The 18503-nt window shown below is 50.2% G+C and overlaps 1 protein-coding gene and 1 pseudogene across 2 annotated transcripts in view; one reads left to right on the top strand and one right to left on the bottom strand.

Annotated features, from left to right (window-relative positions):
- Positions 1-459: 459 nt before the first annotated feature.
- Positions 460-18503, top strand: part of LOC147119579 (uncharacterized) — a 64940-nt gene continuing 46896 nt past the window's right edge. Inside the window, exon 1 of the mRNA XM_085985159.1 lies at positions 460-1478. Coding sequence (XP_085841285.1) covers positions 898-1478 — 581 coding nt within the window. The 5' untranslated portion in view covers positions 460-897. The remainder of the gene's footprint in view (positions 1479-18503) is intronic.
- Positions 5109-11577, bottom strand: LOC147119581 (uncharacterized; annotated as a pseudogene). The gene is made up of 2 exons (XR_015078039.1): positions 11266-11577; positions 5109-10375 (listed from the first exon to the last, which is right to left on the bottom strand). The product of XR_015078039.1 is annotated as an uncharacterized LOC147119581 (transcript).

The raw sequence follows: 18503 nt of genomic DNA, 5'->3' as shown, positions 1-18503 counted from the left end.
CGTTTGCAGCTCCGGGGCTTTTTCCTGGTAATAGGCCCCGGTTGACAGCGGCCATCTTTGTAAAGGAAAGCAGGACATTTGTGCCGCAGCGTACTACTTCAATCAGTTCTAGAGCTCATGTGCGGCCATCTTTGTAAAGGAACCAATAGTGGGCTGGGCTTCAGGATCCCAGTGTAAGGAAGTGAACCCAGCCAGAGTCAGCACCTTCAGGGTAGGAGAGGGAGGGGAACCAGTGAGTGCAGAACTGAACCCAGCCAAAGTCAGCACCTTCAGGGGAGGAGAGGGAAGGGAACCAATGAGTGTAGAACTGAACCCAGCCAGAGTTGGTGGTGAAAACTGGCAGCGGAGGACAAACTGTCTTGAGACGTGTGATGTGTTTGTATTTTAGCACAGGGAGGAGGGACAATGTGTGGGACAGGGATTTACAGCTTTGGAGGAAGAGAGGAAAGAATGTTCTTTCGAAAGTAGAATTGTCTATTCTGAATTTTTGTCCTGTACTTACAGTGATGAGTTTTGTAAACTCCTTTTACAGGGTATTAGAAGGGGAGGATTTGCAGACAGGAAACTCAAACCAAACACCATGTCAAGATCTGACAGTCACTCGATTCATCAGGACCAGAATATCATCGGCCTTTGAATGTGGGAGTAGAAATGTTTGTCTGTGGGATAAGATTTCAAACATCAGTGTGACTGGAAAAGCACCGAGACACACACACCCGAGTGAGAGTGTTCCAGTGCACTGCCTGTGGAAAGCTTTAACCAGTTACACAGCCTGAAGAAACATCGCACCATTCACAGTGGGGAGAAACCGTACACGTGTTCTGTGTGTGACGAGGCTGCAACTGATCGTCCAACCTGGAGACACAAGGACACCCGCACCATGGAGACACCGTGGAAATGGGACTGTGGGAAGGGATTCATTTCCCCGTCCCAGCTGGAAACTCATCGGCGCAGTCACACACCGGGGCAAGGCCGTTCACCTGCCCCGTGTGTGGGAAGGGATTCACTCAGTCATCCCACCTGCTGAGACACCAGCGAGTTCACACTGGGGAGAGACCGTTCACCTGCGCTGAGTGTGGGAAGGGATTCACTCAGTTATCCAGCCTGCTGAGACATGAGCGAGATCACACTGGGGAGAGGCCATTCACCTGCTCTCAGTGTGGGAAGGGATTCACTCAGTCATCCGACCTGCTGATTCACCAGCGAGTTCACTCTGGGGAGAGGCCGTTCACCTGCTCTGAGTGTGGGAAGGGATTCACTCGCTCAGCCAACCTGTTGTCTCACCAGCGAGTTCACTCTGGGGAGAGGCCGTTCATCTGCTCCATGTGTGGGAAGGGATTCACTGTGTCATCCGACCTGCTGAGACACCAGCGAGTTCACACTGGGGAGAGGCCGTTTACCTGCTCTGAATGTGGGAACCGATTCACTCGGTCATCCCACCTGCTGAGACACCAGCAAGTTCACACTGGGGAGAGGCCGTTCACTTTCAGCTACTGGACTTAGTGTGTGAATACAGCATCACGCCTGCAACCCTGCTTTCAATTTAAATTTGAATTCGCTCAGCAAGTGTATTTTAACAAAATACGTACCAGTAAACAGATCACAGCAAATAATTGGCAAAGGTTTAGAGTCAACAAGATGAACAAGTGAACACACCATGGCCCAATACCCCAGCTCTATATTCACAGGAGAAAGTCTGTATCTAACTCCTCGAGTGGACAGAATAGAGAAAGATCCCAACTCCAAGAACATCTAGAATCTGTTGTAAATATCTTTCAAATCCTGACTCGTACAATCTCGTTTTACTTTCAATTGAAGTGCGTGGAAGATGAGAGGAGGTTCGAGAGTAGGGGTGAAAAAGGAGTTGGGTGAGGGGGGTTGGAGAGTAGCGGTGAAAGAGGAGTTGAGGTGAGGGGGGTTGGATCGTAGGGGTGAAAGAGGAGTTGGAGATGTAAGAAAGGGGCAAATCTTACTTTCTGAGTCTCCCTGCTAACTAACATGAACTAAATCAGCTGATTCTATTATTAATTGTAGTTTAAAGATTTCATTGTGTTGTTGCTGCCCTTATAATCATGTTTTTCAAACCAGTGTAATCTGCCCTGGGTAGAAGCGTTTTGATTTGAAATGCTGGCCTTGTGCCTCCCTTGACTCAGATTTTAATGTAAGAAACAGACAGCTTGTCTGTGGGACACAACTATCAAGGTCAGATGTGGTGCCACTGTGTGGAATGTTAAATCTGCCGAGAATTAAAAACATCGGCAAACGGCAAGGACACCATATCTCTACTGATGGAGGCATGTTCCCTTTGTGTTGCTGTAACTACCCCATATATGGGTCTTGATGGTCAGAAACAGCTGATGTCAGGGTGTCGTGAGATGAGGAGCTGACAGGGGCAGGCAGGATCATTAGGGACGGGGCATCCCTGTAATTGGACAGGGCGGTTTCAGGTCTGAATCAATGATTGGGTTAACTGGTCCCTACAGGCTTTGCTGGGAAGAAGAAGTATAAGAAGGGCTCTCTCAAACACTTAGGTTGTCGAGGCATTTGGCCTGAAGCTTGGGAACATCCACCAGAGGAGGGTTTCAGGTTGGCGGAGGACCCACACCCGTCACACCGGGTGGATGAGCAAGCCTAGAGACCGGGTCCGATGGGGGTTGACCTGTGGAGATCGCGTCTTCTACCCAGGGCCCAATGGGTAATATAAACCTTGATTGTGCCTTGTTTAACTACTGCTCTGATGCTGTATTGTTTTGAGTCTCGCTGATACTGAATAAAATATAATTACTCTCACCAATACGAGTCAAGTCAAATCTTTGGTAACTTAGGAGTTAAGGGCACAGACCCAGAAACTCAACAAATTGGCGACCGCGGCAGGACGACTTGACAGATAGTTATTAATAAACATTTTGTTCAGTATAACTGGGGTCCTGAGATCTGTGGCCCAGTAATTTTTCTCGGCCAGGCGATCGATCCAGGAAGGAGAATCTCTGAGGGGGTGTAGGACTAACCTCCTACCAGTAGTTGAGCGATTGGTTTGCTGAGCATGGCTAACCTGACAGGGCGTGCCGGGGACAAGGAACATGGGAAGCTGCTCCCTGCAACTGACTTGATATCATTCCTCACGAGTCCAGAAGGTGACTCGTACCGAAAAGCGGTTGGTTGGGTCCAGAATCAAATTGACAAGGGCAAGTTCAAATTGGACAAAGGGAATCGTATATTGGCTTACGCAACCCACCTCTGCACGCAGACTAGAGAAACGAACAGGTGAGAGAGGAGAAGCATAAAGAGCAGGAGAGACAGTGGGAGCGAGAGAGGTGAAAAGATCTAAGAGGCAAGCTAACCCATCTGATAACTCAGCAAAGGGAAAAAACAGAATTCGGGAATAAATTGCTGAGAGAACAATTTAAAAGATGAAAAAAAGAAACTTGAAGTTGAAACCAACACTGAAGCTGTCAGCTTCTGTGCCGAGAAAAATGAAGCCCAAGATTACTGAGTGACAGGAACCTTAAAGGATGCTGGAATTTCAATTTGTGTGAAAGTGTGTGTTAAAGTGTGGAAGTTTTCCTGACCATGAATGTTTAAGAAGTTACAGTATTCCTTTTGTCTGAAAGTCTGTCTTTAAAGAAAAGTGTCTGTTGTGTTTGTTTTAGCTCCGCCCACTTTCCTGTGCACTGAGCTAAAGGCCGTTTAACGCTTTGTCGTCTTGTCTTGGATGTTGGGAGTTTTAAGCAAGTGTGAAGATGTTAAGTTTGTTCATTCCAATTTCAGATTGTGGGACTAGAAGCAGGGGGAGGCTTTGTGATTTACATTAGAAGTTAAAGACACTGCTGGGGAGATATTGTGACTGGGGCAAGTTGGGCCACTCTGAAAGCCCGGCAAGAGATTGTTTTACAAAAGATAAGCTTCAGCCTTGGAGTTATGGTCACCATGTGCCTGATCCTTGGTTTGAAATTTCCAAAGCCCTTTGATTTAATTTGTTTAAATGTGAAAAGCCAATTTTTCTCCAGTTATATTCAGTATTTTTGGTCATTTGGGAAAGTGCCTGAAGGTAAACATGAGGTAATTCAGTTTTCTCTCAGTGTGTGCTATTTTGTTTTATTTCATCTGTTCTGTATTGTGTTTAGTTCATAAAATATTGCTCCGAATTAAATTGGAATTATTGAAGTTAACGGAGCTCTGTTTTATTCACAGTTAATAATGAAGCTTTACTAATGATTTCTGCTGTTTTAACGGATTTTTAATTCCTACGGAAGTTTTGAAGTTACAAAGACTTCAATAGAAGAACCAAGTGTTGACACAAAGAGTCTGTAAAGGGATATAGATAGACTGAGTGAGTGGGCAGTAAGGTGGCAGATGGAGTATAATGTAGGGAAATGGGAGGTTATTCACTTTGGTAGGAAGGATAGAAAAACAGAATATTTTTTAAATGGCGAGAAACTTTCAGATGTTGGTGTTCAGAGAGATTTGGGTGTCCTCGTGCAAGAAACACAGAAAGCTAGCATGCAGGTACAGCAAGCAATAAGGAAGGCAAATGGCATGTTGGCCTTTATTGCAATGGGGTTGGAGTATAAGAGTGAGGAAGTCTTGCTACAATTGTACAGGGCCTTGGGGAGACCACACCTGGAGTACTGGGCACAGTTTTGGTCTCCTTATCTAAGGAAGGATATACTTGCCTTGGAGGCGGTGCAACGAAGGTTCTGAAGGGGATTGACAGGGTAGATGCTGAGAGGTTGTTTCCCCTGGCTGGAGAGTCCAGAACTAGGGGGCAGTCGTCTCAGGATAATGGGTCGGCCATTTAAGACCGAGATGAGGAGGAATTTCTTCACTCAGAGGGTTGTGAATCTTTAAAATTCTCTGCCCCAGAGGGCTGTGGATGCTGAGTCTTTGAGTATATTCAAGGCTGAGATAGATAGATTTTTGGACTCTAGGGGAATCAAGGGATATGGAGACCGGGCGGGAAACTGGAGTTGAGGTGGACGATCAGCCATGATCTTATTGAATGGCGGAGCAGGCTCGAGGGGCCGTATGGCCGACTCCTGCTCCTAATTCTTATGTTATGTTCTAAAACAAACTTCTGTTTGATCACTTGAGTAGTAACGAATTCAATCTTCTGTTTCTAATCATTTTATTCTTTAACTTCAGCATAAAAAGCAATTTACAAGCGGAGTCCAGTCCCCGGTGGGGCCCGTGTACCTAGGCCTGGGGATCTCCGTGCTCCCGAACAAAGGACAAAGCTGACATTTATAGACTGTTTTCTGATCAAACTGGAGCAGGCATTGCCTAATATGGTCGCCTCTGGCTCCTGCATAGCCCAGAGACACACGTCCACATCAACAACACACAGATAAACATCGTGGCCTTGGTACGGTGAGCAGAAACCACGAGTTCTGGACTTTCCTTATCCTAACATCAGATTTCTAATCCAAACATTCTATTGTGAATATCGAAGGCTGGTTGGTCGCAAAACACCAGTTGTTGCTCAGTGAAATCTCTCTCTCTCTCTAATGATACAAACCACATGTTTCCCTTTATCGAATGAATTAAACATGAACCCCTTTCAGAAGCTGAATTAACCGGGGTCCATATGCCAACATGTCCCACTTTTTTTGTTTTTTATGGGTTACGTTACCTCTTGCCAAAGTGTTTGATATCCTTCTTTGTCTTTAATAATCCTGGCTTCCTCTTGGTGCCCTTGCTATCTCCTTACCTTTCCTGATATTTTCTATGTCCCTTATCGACTTCCTTACACAGCAGAACGCAATGACCAGAATCCCTAAAGCTATTATCTGTGCTCTCACCAATCCCATCGGGAACAATCTAGCCCAAGGATGTAGTTCCACACTAGATACTACTTCCCACTATTCATGATTCCCAAGTCTGGGGATTGCCTGTTCTGTCTCTCTATTTGTCTGTATCATTTGCACGGTGTGTTTCTGGGATGTCCTAATTCGCTCAGTTTTGCCCTTTAAAGCCAGAGACAGGGGAGGTATATAGTGTCCCATATGTGGAATGGCTCGAATGGCTTCATCCTCCAGAGGCAGTCTCATCAGCAGATAAGTGGCGTTATGATGATGGACCAGTCCCGGTGTTTTAGCACCGACACGCCCGTTTCTCGCTGGAATCAAACAAAAGTGATGTTCTAGTATGGGGCATCGGGGTGAACCCACAATCATATCAGTGGCAGTAGTAGTCACACAATCCTGTCCTTTTCCTTTATACACGCTATCAGTTTGGTCTTCGCCCCATTTACTTATTCCAATCTGGCATTTTGGTGATTCTTTGTCGAGGGTGAACCCACAAGCTGGAACAGTCTGTTGATGGACGACGTCACATCTAAAAACCCATGTTGTCCCTTTCAGAGTACAACACTGCAGATCTGGTGCTATCCAAGTTCCCCCCTTCTTAATCAGATATCTTGGCTATTCCTCATTCTGTTTATGGATCGGACCAAACTCAGAGTCTTCCCCCATTCCAACCGATTCTACCCGATACACCTTCCAAGGTTTCGTTTCATTTCCATTTCTCCTTAACAAAGACAAGACCAATCCCACTGGTCTAATATCTTCATTTCAATCCCCTTCCCTCGGGGCCAGAAACTCCATTCCCATTGGCTGCCTCACATCGTCTATGTCTTGGTTCCTTTAAACCATTTTCTCTGCTGTTCTTCATGAATAAACAAAGGGATTTGATTCCCCTCGATGTTGTCCAGTCCCTTCTGTACCACATTCATCACAAATGTCACACAGAGGCTACACACGATGCCTCGAGTAAGGCCTTGATTCTGGTTAGCCTCATTGTTTGACAATAATCTTTTTCATTGCCTCTTCATTACCTCATCGTGTTCCCACATACTTTCTATATATATCTATTCTGTTTACTCCTGCTAACCTTGCCGTGGCTCCTATTCCCAGCTATACTGTCAGCTCTCGCTTTCTTTGCGATTTAAACTGATTCTCATGTTCCCCATCTTCCTCATCCCTTGGTTCCTGTTTTCTATTCTTTACTAACACATCCTTTACTAATTCTCCTACCATGTTGTCTATTAATTGCGAATATCTCCCTTCACATAATCTAGTTGACAGACTCAAGCTCATGTTTAACACTTTCGATTTCAATTAACAATTTCAAAACGCACATCGTTCTATAATACATTTCCTGATTCAATTACATCTAGTCCATATAATCAATTTTAATTTCACAGACAAATTATGCCCAGACTTTGTGATATTACAAAGAAGACAAAAGTAACAATTGTGTTTGGATGCGAGTCATTTATCCTCCCCTTCGAGCAATGTGTCTTGGAAAATAAGATTACACAGGATATACGGCACAGAAACACACCATTCAGCCCAACCAGTCCATGCCGGCGTTTATGCTCCACTCGAGCCTCCTCCCGTCTTTCCCCATCTAACTCTATCAGCATAACCCTCTATTCCCTTCTCCCTCATAGGCTTGTCTAGCCTCCCCTTAAATGTATCTATACTATTCACCTCAACCACTCCCTGTGGTAGTGAGTTCCACATTCTCACCACTCTCTGGGTAAAGAAGTTTCCCCTGAATTCCCTATTTGATTTCTTGGTGACTATCTTATATTGATGGCCTCTAGTTATGCTCTTCCCCACAAGTGGAAACACTCTCTCTGTATCTACTCTATCATTTAACCCAATAGGTTAAAGTCTTAAGTCCAATTTTGTCAGCACGCTGCGACATTCGATGTCTGCAGATAACGGGAGATAAATTCTTAAAACTGCTGGATCTCTTGCTCTGCCATCAACTTCTTATCAAACTGGAGCTGGCATTGCCTAATATGGTCGTCTCTGGCTACTGCACAGTCCAGAGACACAAGTCTGCATTTTCTTCAACACACGTGAACAACGTTAGAAGCAGGTAAAACACTGGCCTTCCTGGGGCAGCACAAACCACTAGTCTCCAGACTTTTCTTATCCCAACATCATATTTCTGATCGAAATATTCTATGATGAAAATATCCAAGGCCAGTTGGTTGCAAACACCAGCTGTTGCTCAGTGAAATCTCTCTCTCTCTAATGATACCAACCACATTTTCCCTGATATTGAATGAACTAAAGATGAACACCTTCCAGAAGCTGAATTAACCGAGGTCCATATGCCAACACCCCTCTCATCTTCCATTCACTTCAATTGAAAGGAAACTGACAGATTGGACCAGTCAGGATTTGAAAGATATTTACAACAGATTCTAGATGTTTTTAGAGTTGGGATCTTTCTCTATTCTGTCCACTCGAGGAGTTAGATGACAGACTTTCTCCTGTGAATATAGAGCTGGGGTATTGGGCCGTGATGTGTTCACTTGTTCATCTTGTTGACTCTAAACCTTTGCCAATTATTTGATGTGATCTGTTTACTTGTACGTATTGTTTTATATACATTTGCTGAGTGGATTCAAATTTAAATTGAAAGCAGGTTTGCAGGCGTGATGCTCTATTCACACATCGAAGGTGAGAGAGATGCTGTGGGACACACGCTAAGTCCAGTAGCTGAAAGTGATTAACAGACTGGGTTTTGTGTTTAGTAATCCCGGGCGTGTTACCGAGACCTTCCCTGGATACCAAGGCTAGGAGAGGCACTCTGGAAGGTATGGGGAGCTGGGACTTGTCCATGAGAGTAACCGAAGGTACGAGAACTGAAATAATCTCGAGTTAGAAAGGAGAAAAGGCCCAAAAATGGAGCAGTTAGTAACAGGACATCAATTAGTCTCCTCTTATCTTGGAGACATCAAATATCAATGTACTGTGTTTTTTGAAACATCAAAATATTAAACTCCAGCCCAGTTATAGGGGTTATTAACATCAGCAGAAACAAACCCCAACTGTCAGAATGAACATGATTCAGTCCAGGCTGCGATGAACAGTAGCAATAACATCAGAATCCAACCCCTGCAGTCACTTGTGAACTCGCTGGTGTTTCAGCAGGTCGGATGACTGAGTGAATCCCTTCCCACACACACAGCAGGTGAACGGCCTCTCCCCAGTGTGAACTCGCTGGTGTCTCAGCAGATTGGATGATCGAGTGAATTTCTTCCCACACTCAGAGCAGCTGAACGGTCTCTCCCCAGTGTGAACTCGCTGGTGTCTCATCAGGTCGGATGACTGAGGGAATCCCTTCCCACACACAGGGCAGGTGAACGGCCTCTCCCCGGTGTGAACTCGCTGGTGTTTCTGCAGGTGTGATGACTGAGTGAATTGCTTCCCACACTCAGAGCAGGTGAACGGTCTCTCCCCAGTGTGAACTCGCTGGTGAGTTACTAGCTGGGATGAACCAGTGAATTCCTTCCCACACACGGAGCAGGTGAACGGTCTCTCCCCAGTGTGAACTCGCTGGTGTGTCAGCAGGTTGGATGAACAAGTGAATCCCTTCCCACACACAGAGCAAGTGAACGGCCTCTCCCCTGTGTGAACTCGCTGGTGAGTTACAAGTTGGTATGACCGAGTGAATCGCTTCCCACACACAGAGCAGGTGAACGGCCTCTCCCCAGTGTGAACTCGCTGGTGTGTCAGAAGGTCGGATGACAAAGAGAATCCCTTCTCACACACTGAGCAGGTGAATGGCCTCTCTCCAGTGTGAAGTCGCTGGTGTGTCAGCAGGTCGGATGACCGAATGAATCCCTTCCCACACTCGGAGCAGGTGAACGGCCTCTCTCCAGTGTGAACTCGCTGATGTGTCAGCAGGGTGGATGAATTAGTGAATCCCTTCCCACACATGGAGCAGGTGAATGGTCTCTCCCCAGTGTGAACTCGCTGGTGTGTCAGCAGGTCGGATGACTGAGTGAATCCCTTCCCACACATGGAGCAGGTGAACGGTCTCTCCCCAGTGTGAACTCGCTGGTGTCTCAGCAGGTCAGATGACTGAGTGAATCCCTTCCCACACTCAGAGCAGGTGAATGGCCTCTCCCTGGTGTGACTGCGCCAATGAATTTCCAGCTCAGACAGGGAACTGAATCCCTTCCCACAGTCCCCACATTTCCATGGTTTCTCCGTGGTGTGGCTGTCCTGGTGCCTCTCCAGGTTGGACGATTGGTTGAAGCCTCGTCCATACATAGAACACGTGTACTGTTTCTCCCCGCTATGAATGGTGTGATGTTTCTTCAGGCTGTGTAACTGGTTAAAGCTCTTTCCACAGGCAGTGCACTGGAACACTCTCACTCGGGTGTGTGTGTCTCGGTGCTTTTCCAGTCACACTGATGTTTGAAATCTTTTTCCACAGACAGAACAGACAAACATTTCTCCTTCCACATTCAAAGGCCGATAATATTCAGGTCCTGATGAAACAAGTGACTCCGTCAGATCTTGATGTTTCATTTGAGTTTCCCATCTGCAAATCCTCCCCTTCTAATACCCTGTAAAAGCAGTTTACAAAACGCGTCACTGTAAGTACAGGACAGAAATTCAGAACAGACAATTCTAGTTTCTAAAGAACATTCTTTCCTCTCTTGTTCCTCCAAAGCTGTAAATCCCCGTCCCACACATTTCCGTCCTCCCTGTGCTAAAATCCAAACACATCGCACGTCTCAAGAGTTTTTTTCTCCGCTCCCAGTTTTCTCCACCATCTCTGGTTGGGTTCAGTTCTACACTCACTGGTTCCCCTCTCTCTCCTCCCCTGAAGGTGCTGACTCTGGCTGGGTTCAGTTCTACACTCACTGGTTCCCCTCCCTCTCCTCCCCTGAAGGTGCTGACTCTGGCTGGGTTCAGTTCTACACTCACTGGTTCCCCTCCCTCTCCTCCCCTGAAGGTGCTGACTCTGGCTGGGTTCAGTTCTACACTCACTGGTTCCCCTCCCTCTCCTCCCCTGAAGGTGCTGACTCTGGCTGGGTTCAGTTCTACACTCACTGGTTCCCCTCCCTCTCCTCCCCTGAAGGTGCTGACTCTGGCTGGGTTCAGTTCTACACTCACTGGTTCCCCTCCCTCTCCTCCCCTGAAGGTGCTGACTCTGGCTGGGTTCAGTTCTACACTCACTGGTTCCCCGCCCTCTCCTCCCCTGAAGGTGCTAACTCTGGCTGGGTTCAGTTCTACACTCACTGGTTCCCCTCAGTGGGGATGGCCCTGGGGATGGAGCACGCGGTATCCGCCGGCATGCTCGAGGCCTTACGCGACCGGTGGGCGCCGCGAGGACTTGAGTGCATCATCACACCGGCCAACCACATTTTAATTTAATTTGTTAAGATTTATTTAAAGTTTTATTAGTTACATATCATTTGTTTTAGCACCCAAACCAAAAAAGTGCACTCACTGGGACCCACTGATGATTCCTTCAGAAAGATGGCCGCGCATGCGCTCTACTGCTCGATGAAGCAAGTCTGTGACACCCAAATCTTCAGCGTTCCTTTACAAAGATGGCCGCCGTTAGCCTGGGCCTATTACCGCGAAAAAGCCCTGGAGCTGCAAACGCGGAACCTGTTCGTTCTCATTCGGGGCTTGCAGCCTACACTAGGTGTTTATGAAGCCCATCCGCCGGGTACATTACCTCCCTGCGCCCCGCTGATTCGTAATCGACGCAAAAACCCCATCTCCATCAACTGTTCACTCCCTGAACTCGCCTGGCTCTGAGCACTATGACACTGCGCATGCTCGAAATACAGGCGGGCACTGCGCCTGCGCGTTGGGCTCCTCCAGTATGAATCGGCACATTCTCCCCCGGAGCATGCCGGGGAACATTGAAAGCCCCAATTAGTGAATGGAGAATGAGTTTCTGTGATCCCATTGAGAGACAATTCATCAATAATTCACACAGAATCCCAAGTGCACGGGCACTCTGCCATGGTTCAGTCCTGGGTGTGATTAATAACAGAATCTAAACCCCTGCAGTCACATGTGAACTCACTGGAGTCTCAGCAGGTGGGGTGAATTTAGACACAGGATATTGAAACTGCCTCTCTCCAGTATCAATGAGCTGATCGTGCATCAGCTGCTTTGAACTTTGAAAGCTTTTCTCACTGTCAGAGTATTTAAAGCAACTGTTCTCAATGTGGACACGAGAGTGTCAACAGTTGGGGCAATGGAGTAAATCCCTTCCCACACGTGAAGTATTGTAGGAGTCTACGTACTCCTAGCAAAAAATACTGAACTCGGAGAGGTTCAACAGAAAAGGTTTAATTGTTGAGGCTACATGTTGAACACAAAAATGGCGTCAGAGACTACACCAATTCTGACTTCTTTTAATCAGTCCACAGCTTCCACTGCTCCTCCCCCGCTCTGGGCTTAACTATGTTGCAGATCGAGTTTCTTAAAGGTGTGATCCTTCTTAAAGGCATGACGCCTGATTTATAGTCTACGGACCGAAAAGCGGATTGTGTCCTTTCTGTGATCGGTACGCCACACAGCTCCCCCCAGAATCCGCTAGTAGGGAGTGTACGAACCGGCGTGGCGGCTTGATGGCACGGCCAGAACGGCTCTTGGCGGTTGGTGTCGGGAGCGGGGCGGTCGGACGCATCGGGCTCTTAGGCGGTCTGCCCCGCGGTGGGGGTTGGCCCACTCGAACGGGTTCGTCGGGCTCTAGGTGCGCCAGCTTGAGCCAGTCGACCGGCACCTTGTCAGTTCTGCCGCCCACTTCGAGGAGGAAGAACATGTTCCCCGTCTGGAGTACCTTGTAGGGTCCGTCGTATGGGGGCCGTAGAGGTCCTCGGTGGGCGTCATGGCGCACGAAAACAAATTTGGCCACGTGCAGGCTAGGTGGTACGCGGGTTGCTGGTTCGCCGTGCCGGCCAGTGGGTACCGGAGCGAACTGTTGTGCTCGGTTGGCGAAAGCGCGGCGGTGCTGGTCAGCCGACCAGGGGGTCGTGGCGGTGGGCAGGAACTCTCCGGGTATGCGCAGCGGCTGGCCGTACACGAGTTCCGCCGCCGAGGCTTGCAGGTCTTCTTTGACCGCGGAGCGTAGGCCAAGTAGCACCCATGGAAGGCAGTCGATCCGAGCCTTGTCCTCGAGGCTGGCACGGAGGGACGCCTTCATGGACCTGTGGAATCGCTCGCACAGTCCGTTGGCTTGGGGGTGGTAAGCCGTGGTGTGGTGAATGGCCACCCCGAGGTTTCGGGCGATGGCGGCCCACAGATCAGAGGTGAACTGCGGGCCTCTATCTGACGTCATGTCGGAGGGGGCGCCGAACTGAGCGACCCAGGTACCGATGAACGCCCTCGCGATGTCGGCGGTGGTGGTGGACGTCAGTGGAATGGCCTCGGGCCAGCGGGTGGTACGGTCGACGATTGTCAGCAGGTGCGTGTGACCTTGTGAGGGCGGCAGGGGGCCGACGAGGTCGATGTGGACGTGGTCAAACCTTCTTTCTGGCACGGTGAACTCCTCGAGTGGGGCTTTGACGTGCTGGTGGATTTTGGCACGCTGGCAAGCTATGCAGGATCTAGACCAGATGCGCACATCTTTGCGCAGGCCGCGCCAGACAAATCGGTTGGCCACCAGTCTAATGGACGCGCGGGTGCCGGGGTGTGAGAGGCCGTGGACGATGTCGAACACCCGTTTTCGCCAGGACGCCGAGACTACGGGGCAGGGTTGCGCCAAGGAGGTGTCGCATTTGACTGTGACGGCGGACGGGCCACAGGCGACGTCAGTCAGTCGCAGCCCTGGGAGGGTTGTGGGCGCGGAGAGCAGATCGGGGTCGGTGCGTTGCTCCGCTGTCAGTTGAGCATAGTCCACTGCCAGGTGGGCGCCGTGGACGGAGGGGCGGGATAGGCAGTCGGCCACCACGTTGTCTCGACTGGAGACGTGCCGGATGTCCGTGGTGAATTCGGACGCCGCGGCGAGCTGGCGTTGTTGCCTGGCTGACCACGGGTCTGCAGATTTTGCCATCGCGAATGTCAGGGGTTTGTGGTCGACAAACGCGGTGAAGGGGCGGCCCTCCAGAAGAAATCTAAAATGGCGGACTGCCAGGTACAGTGCGAGGAGCTCGCGGTCAAAGGCACTGTATTTGGCCTCCGGGGGGCGCAGTTGGCGGCTGAAAAAGGCCAGCGGTTGCCAGGCCCCGTCGACCCACTGTTCGTACACGGCGCCGACTGCGTGGTCGGAGGCGTCCGTGGTGAAGGCCACCCTGGCGTTGGGCTGTCGGCGAACGCCTTTTTGGTCGAGTTGAAAGCGCTCAACATGTCTGCCGACCACTCGATCGCCATTCTGTCTTTCTTACCCCGGACGGCTTCGTATAGGGGCCGCATGAGGGAGGCCGCTCCAGGAATGAAGCGGTTGTAAAAGTTGATCATCCCCAAGAACTCCTGGAGGCCTTTGATGGTGGTAGGCCGGGGGAACTGCTGGACGGCTTGCACCTTGGCGGGCAGGGGAATGGCTCCGTCCTGCGTGATGTGGTGGCCGAGGAATTCGATCCTGCTGAGGCCGAATTGGCACTTGGCTGGGCTGATGATGAGCCCGTGCTCACTGAGCCGCTGGAACAGGGTGCGGAGGTGCTCGAAGTGTTCCTGCTTGGGGGAACTAGCTACCAGGATGTCATCCAGGTAGACAAAGAGGAACTTCAGGACCCGGAGGACCGAGTCCATGAGCCGCTGGAAGGCCTGGGCCACGTTTTTGAGGCCGAAGGGCATTCGGAGGAACTCGAATAGTCCAAAAGGGGTGATTATGGCCGTCTTGGGAACGTCCGTGGGGTGGACTGGCACCTGATGGTAACCGCGCACCAGGTCGACTTTGGAGAAGACTGAGCGGCCGGCCAGTCTAGCCGAGAAGTCTTGAATGTGCGGTATGGGGTACCGATCCGGCGTGGTGGCGTCGTTTAGACGCCGGTAGTCCCCGCAGGGGCGCCATCCCCCGTCAGGTTTGGTGACGATGTGGAGTGGGGAGGCCCAGGGGCTGTTGGAGCGGCGGATGATGCCGAGCTGTTCCATTGTGGTGAACTCGGCCCGCGCGATCTCCAGCTTGGCCGGGTCCAGCCTGCGGGCGTGGGCATACACCGGTGGGCCTGTGGTGGGGATGAAGTGTTCTACCCCGTGCTAAGCAACTTTCGCAGAGAAGGTCGGGTTGGTGAGGGCTGGGAACTCAGCCAGGAGTGCTGAGTAGTCGTCCGTTGAGCGGGCGCGGCACTGCCACGCCATTTCGGCGGGTTGGGGGGGGGGGCCATGGCGCCCGGGATAGGTGACATGGTGTTCATGTACACTAGGCGGCGCCGAGGCATGTCGACCAACAGGCCGTGGGCGCACAGGAAATCCGCACCGAGGAGAGCACCTTGGCGGTGATAAACTCCCAGTGGTAGCGGCGGCCTGCGAGGTCGATGGTGACGGTGCGGGTGCCGTCCGTCCGGATGTCGGTGCCGTTGGCGGCAGCCAGCGCAGGGCCGCGGTCGCCTCGCTGGATCGCGAGGGCGGACGCGGGGATGATGCTGCGCTGCGTGCCTGTGTCGCATAGGAAACGGCATCCGGAGGCGCTGTCCGTAACATACAGCAGCGCGCCTGCTTGCCCCACAGCCATCGTGTAGGCCGGTGTGGGGGCGGTTGGAAACGTGCAGGGATGGCTGCAGCGGCGTGCCTGTGCGCCGAACCGGGTATGGAAGTAGCAGTAGCCCTGGGTCGGAGGGCTTGGGGGACGTGGGGGCCTGGGGGGCCTCGTGGCCGAGCTGTGTGGCCGCGCGATAGAGGGTGGAGCACGCGCCGCCGCTGCGCAGGCCAGGTCGGGGGTGACGGCGTGGTTGGAGCCGGCGGACAGGAGCTTATCGGCTTCGTCGGCCAGGACCTCGAGGTCCGTGAGGCTGGATGCCACGATCGCCGGGCGGATGCTGGGAGGTAGTTGGCGGATAAAGAGCGTGCGGAAGAGGGAGCCGGGCGGTTTCTCGTCGGTCAGAGCAAGCATGTGTGAGAGCAAGTCTGACGGCGTGGAGTCACCGAGGCCCGGGAGGTCGAGGAGGTGGCAGTTGCGCAAAAATTGGGAGGCTGTGAATTTTTTTAAGGAGCGCGGCCTTGAGATGTGCGTACTTGCCTTCCTCCGGAGGGTCTTGTAGTGTTGTCCAGACTTTCGTGATTGTGGAGCTGCCCAGGGAGGCGAGGAGGTAGTCGTACATCGTTGCGTCGGCGGTGATGCCGCGGAGTCGGAATTGCGATTCGGCTTGAAGGAACCAGGCGGTGGCCAGGTTCTCCCAGAACTCCGACAGCTTCACAGAAACTGCGTTTGTGTCAGCCATGGTTACGCTTAGGAGTCGTCCTGAGCGTCGGGGTCCCCACTGTAGGAGTCTACGTACTCCTAGCAAAAAATACTGAACTCGGAGAGGTTCAACAGAAAAGGTTTAATTGTTGAGGCTACATGTTGAACACAAAAATGGCGTCAGAGACTACACCAAGTCTGACTGCTTTTAATCAGTCCACAGCTTCGACTCTCCTCCCCCGCTCTGGGCTTAACTATGTTGCAGATCGAGTTTCTTAAAGGTGTGATCCTTCTTAAAGGCATGACGCCTGATTTATAGTCTATGGACCGAAAAGCGGATTGTGTCCTTTCTGTGATCGGTACGCCACAGTATCTAAATTGGATACAGAAGGAAAAACACCAATCGCGGGGAGAAACAGGACAACATGCTCTGTGTCTCGATCCTTTCAACCCATCGTCTAGCCTGTGAGACTCGTGCACCCACCTGAATCAACAGTGTAAATGTGGGGACAGTGGGAATGGATTCAGTTGCCCGTCTGACGTGAAAACTCATGGATACAGTCACATCGGGGAGAGGCCGTTCACCAGCTAAGTGTGGCAAGAGATGCACTCACTCATAAGAACAGCAGGGAGGTTATGCTTAAATTGTATCAAACACTAGTTAGGCCACAGCTAGAGTACTGCGTGCAGTTCTGGTCACCACAGGAAAGATGTGATTGCACTAGAGAGGGTACAGAGGAGATTTACAAGGATGTTGCCTGGACTGGGGAATCTTAGCTATGAGGATAGGCTGGATAGGCTGGGTTTGTTTTCTTTGGAACAGAAGAGGTGGAGAGAAGACCTTATTGAGGTGTATAAAATTATGAGGGGCCCAGATAGAGTGGATAGGAAGGACCTATTTCCCTTAGCAGAGGGGTCAACAACCAGGGGGCACAGATTTAAGGTTTGAGGTTTAGAGGAGATTTGAGGAGAATTTTTTTCACCCAGAGGGTGGTGGGGGTTTGGAACTCACTGCCTGAAAGGGTGGTAGAGGCAGAAACCCGCGCCACAATTAAAAAGTACTTGGATATGCACTTGAAGTGCCGTAACCGACAGGGCTACGGACCAAGAGCTGGAAAGTGGGATTAGGCTGGATAGCTCTTTGTTGGCCGGCATGGACAAGATGGGCCAAATGGCCTCCTTCTGTGCTGTTAATTTCTATGATTCTTTACACAGAGAGTTGTGAGGCTGTGGAATTCACTTCCAGGGTCAGTGGTTGGGTAACAAAGTTCTGTGGTGACAAGTGGTCCTCATGTTTTTATCCAGGACAGGCCCCAGCCCAGTCACTTGCTCCAAATGTTGATGCAATGGTTCAAGCTCAGAGCTGCCAGGGATCGGGAGCAGCAGTAGCTGTAAATCAAATCGAAATGTAAGTAAGTACCGATATAGATTATCTTCATCTATTTCTAGTGTAATAACTGTTGCTGAATGTGGCCCTCGCCAAGTGCCAGGATATCGGGTCAGGCCCACCATGTAAAATGAGTTTGACTCCCCTGCGGTTGTTCTTCTTCGAGCAGAGAAGCCCAAGAGTGGATTTGAGAGAGGTGTTTAAAATCACGAAGGGTTTAGATAGAGTAAATAAGGAGAAACTGTTTCCAGTGACTGAAGGGTCGTTAACCAGAGGGCAGAGATTGAAGGTGATTGGGAAAGAACCAGAGGCGACATGAGGAAAAACCTTTTTACACAACGAGTGGTCAGGATTTGGAATGCACTGCCTGATAGGGAGGTGGATACAGATTCAATAGTAGCCTTCAAAGGAGAATTGGATAAATACTTGAAGGAGAAAACATTGCAGGGGTTTGGGGAATGAGCGGGGGAGTGGGACTAACTGGATTGCTCTTCGAAAGAGCCGGCACAGACTCGATGGGCCGAATAGCCTCCTTCTGTGCTGTACTATTCGATGATTGTATGACAATCTCTTTCTATTTTAATATTTATGATGTTATTGTCAACAGCACATCCCATAGCTGAATCTGAGCATCACCCACAGGAGTGTAGACTGATGTGAAACCATCTTTAACGGTCTACTGACTCCTGACGGAGCTGGAAAAGCTTTTGTTATTATTACCACAATTGGGCACCATCAGTATCCCAAAGATCTCTGAGCTTCTCTAATGGCTGCTTTCGTCTCTCTCCATTGTGGGTGATATTTCTCCCTATTCTCCTGTAAACTGAATCCATCTTGATCTGAACTGGGTTCAATGTGAGACAGTTCGGGGAGTCAGGCATCATTCACCCCTAGACCGACACTGACAGGTGAAACCCCAGATGGTTCCTCAGTAAGGATTCCTCTGGTTCCTCACCATATATGTGTCAGGATACTGAAACCCAGTTTTCTCACAGTCCACTCC

Source organism: Somniosus microcephalus, chromosome 4 (assembly GCF_052327205.1).
Source record: "Somniosus microcephalus isolate GS21.2 chromosome 4, FLI_Smic_1.0, whole genome shotgun sequence".
NCBI lineage: Eukaryota > Metazoa > Chordata > Chondrichthyes > Squaliformes > Somniosidae > Somniosus > Somniosus microcephalus.
This window is presented reverse-complemented; position numbering and strand designations above follow the sequence as displayed.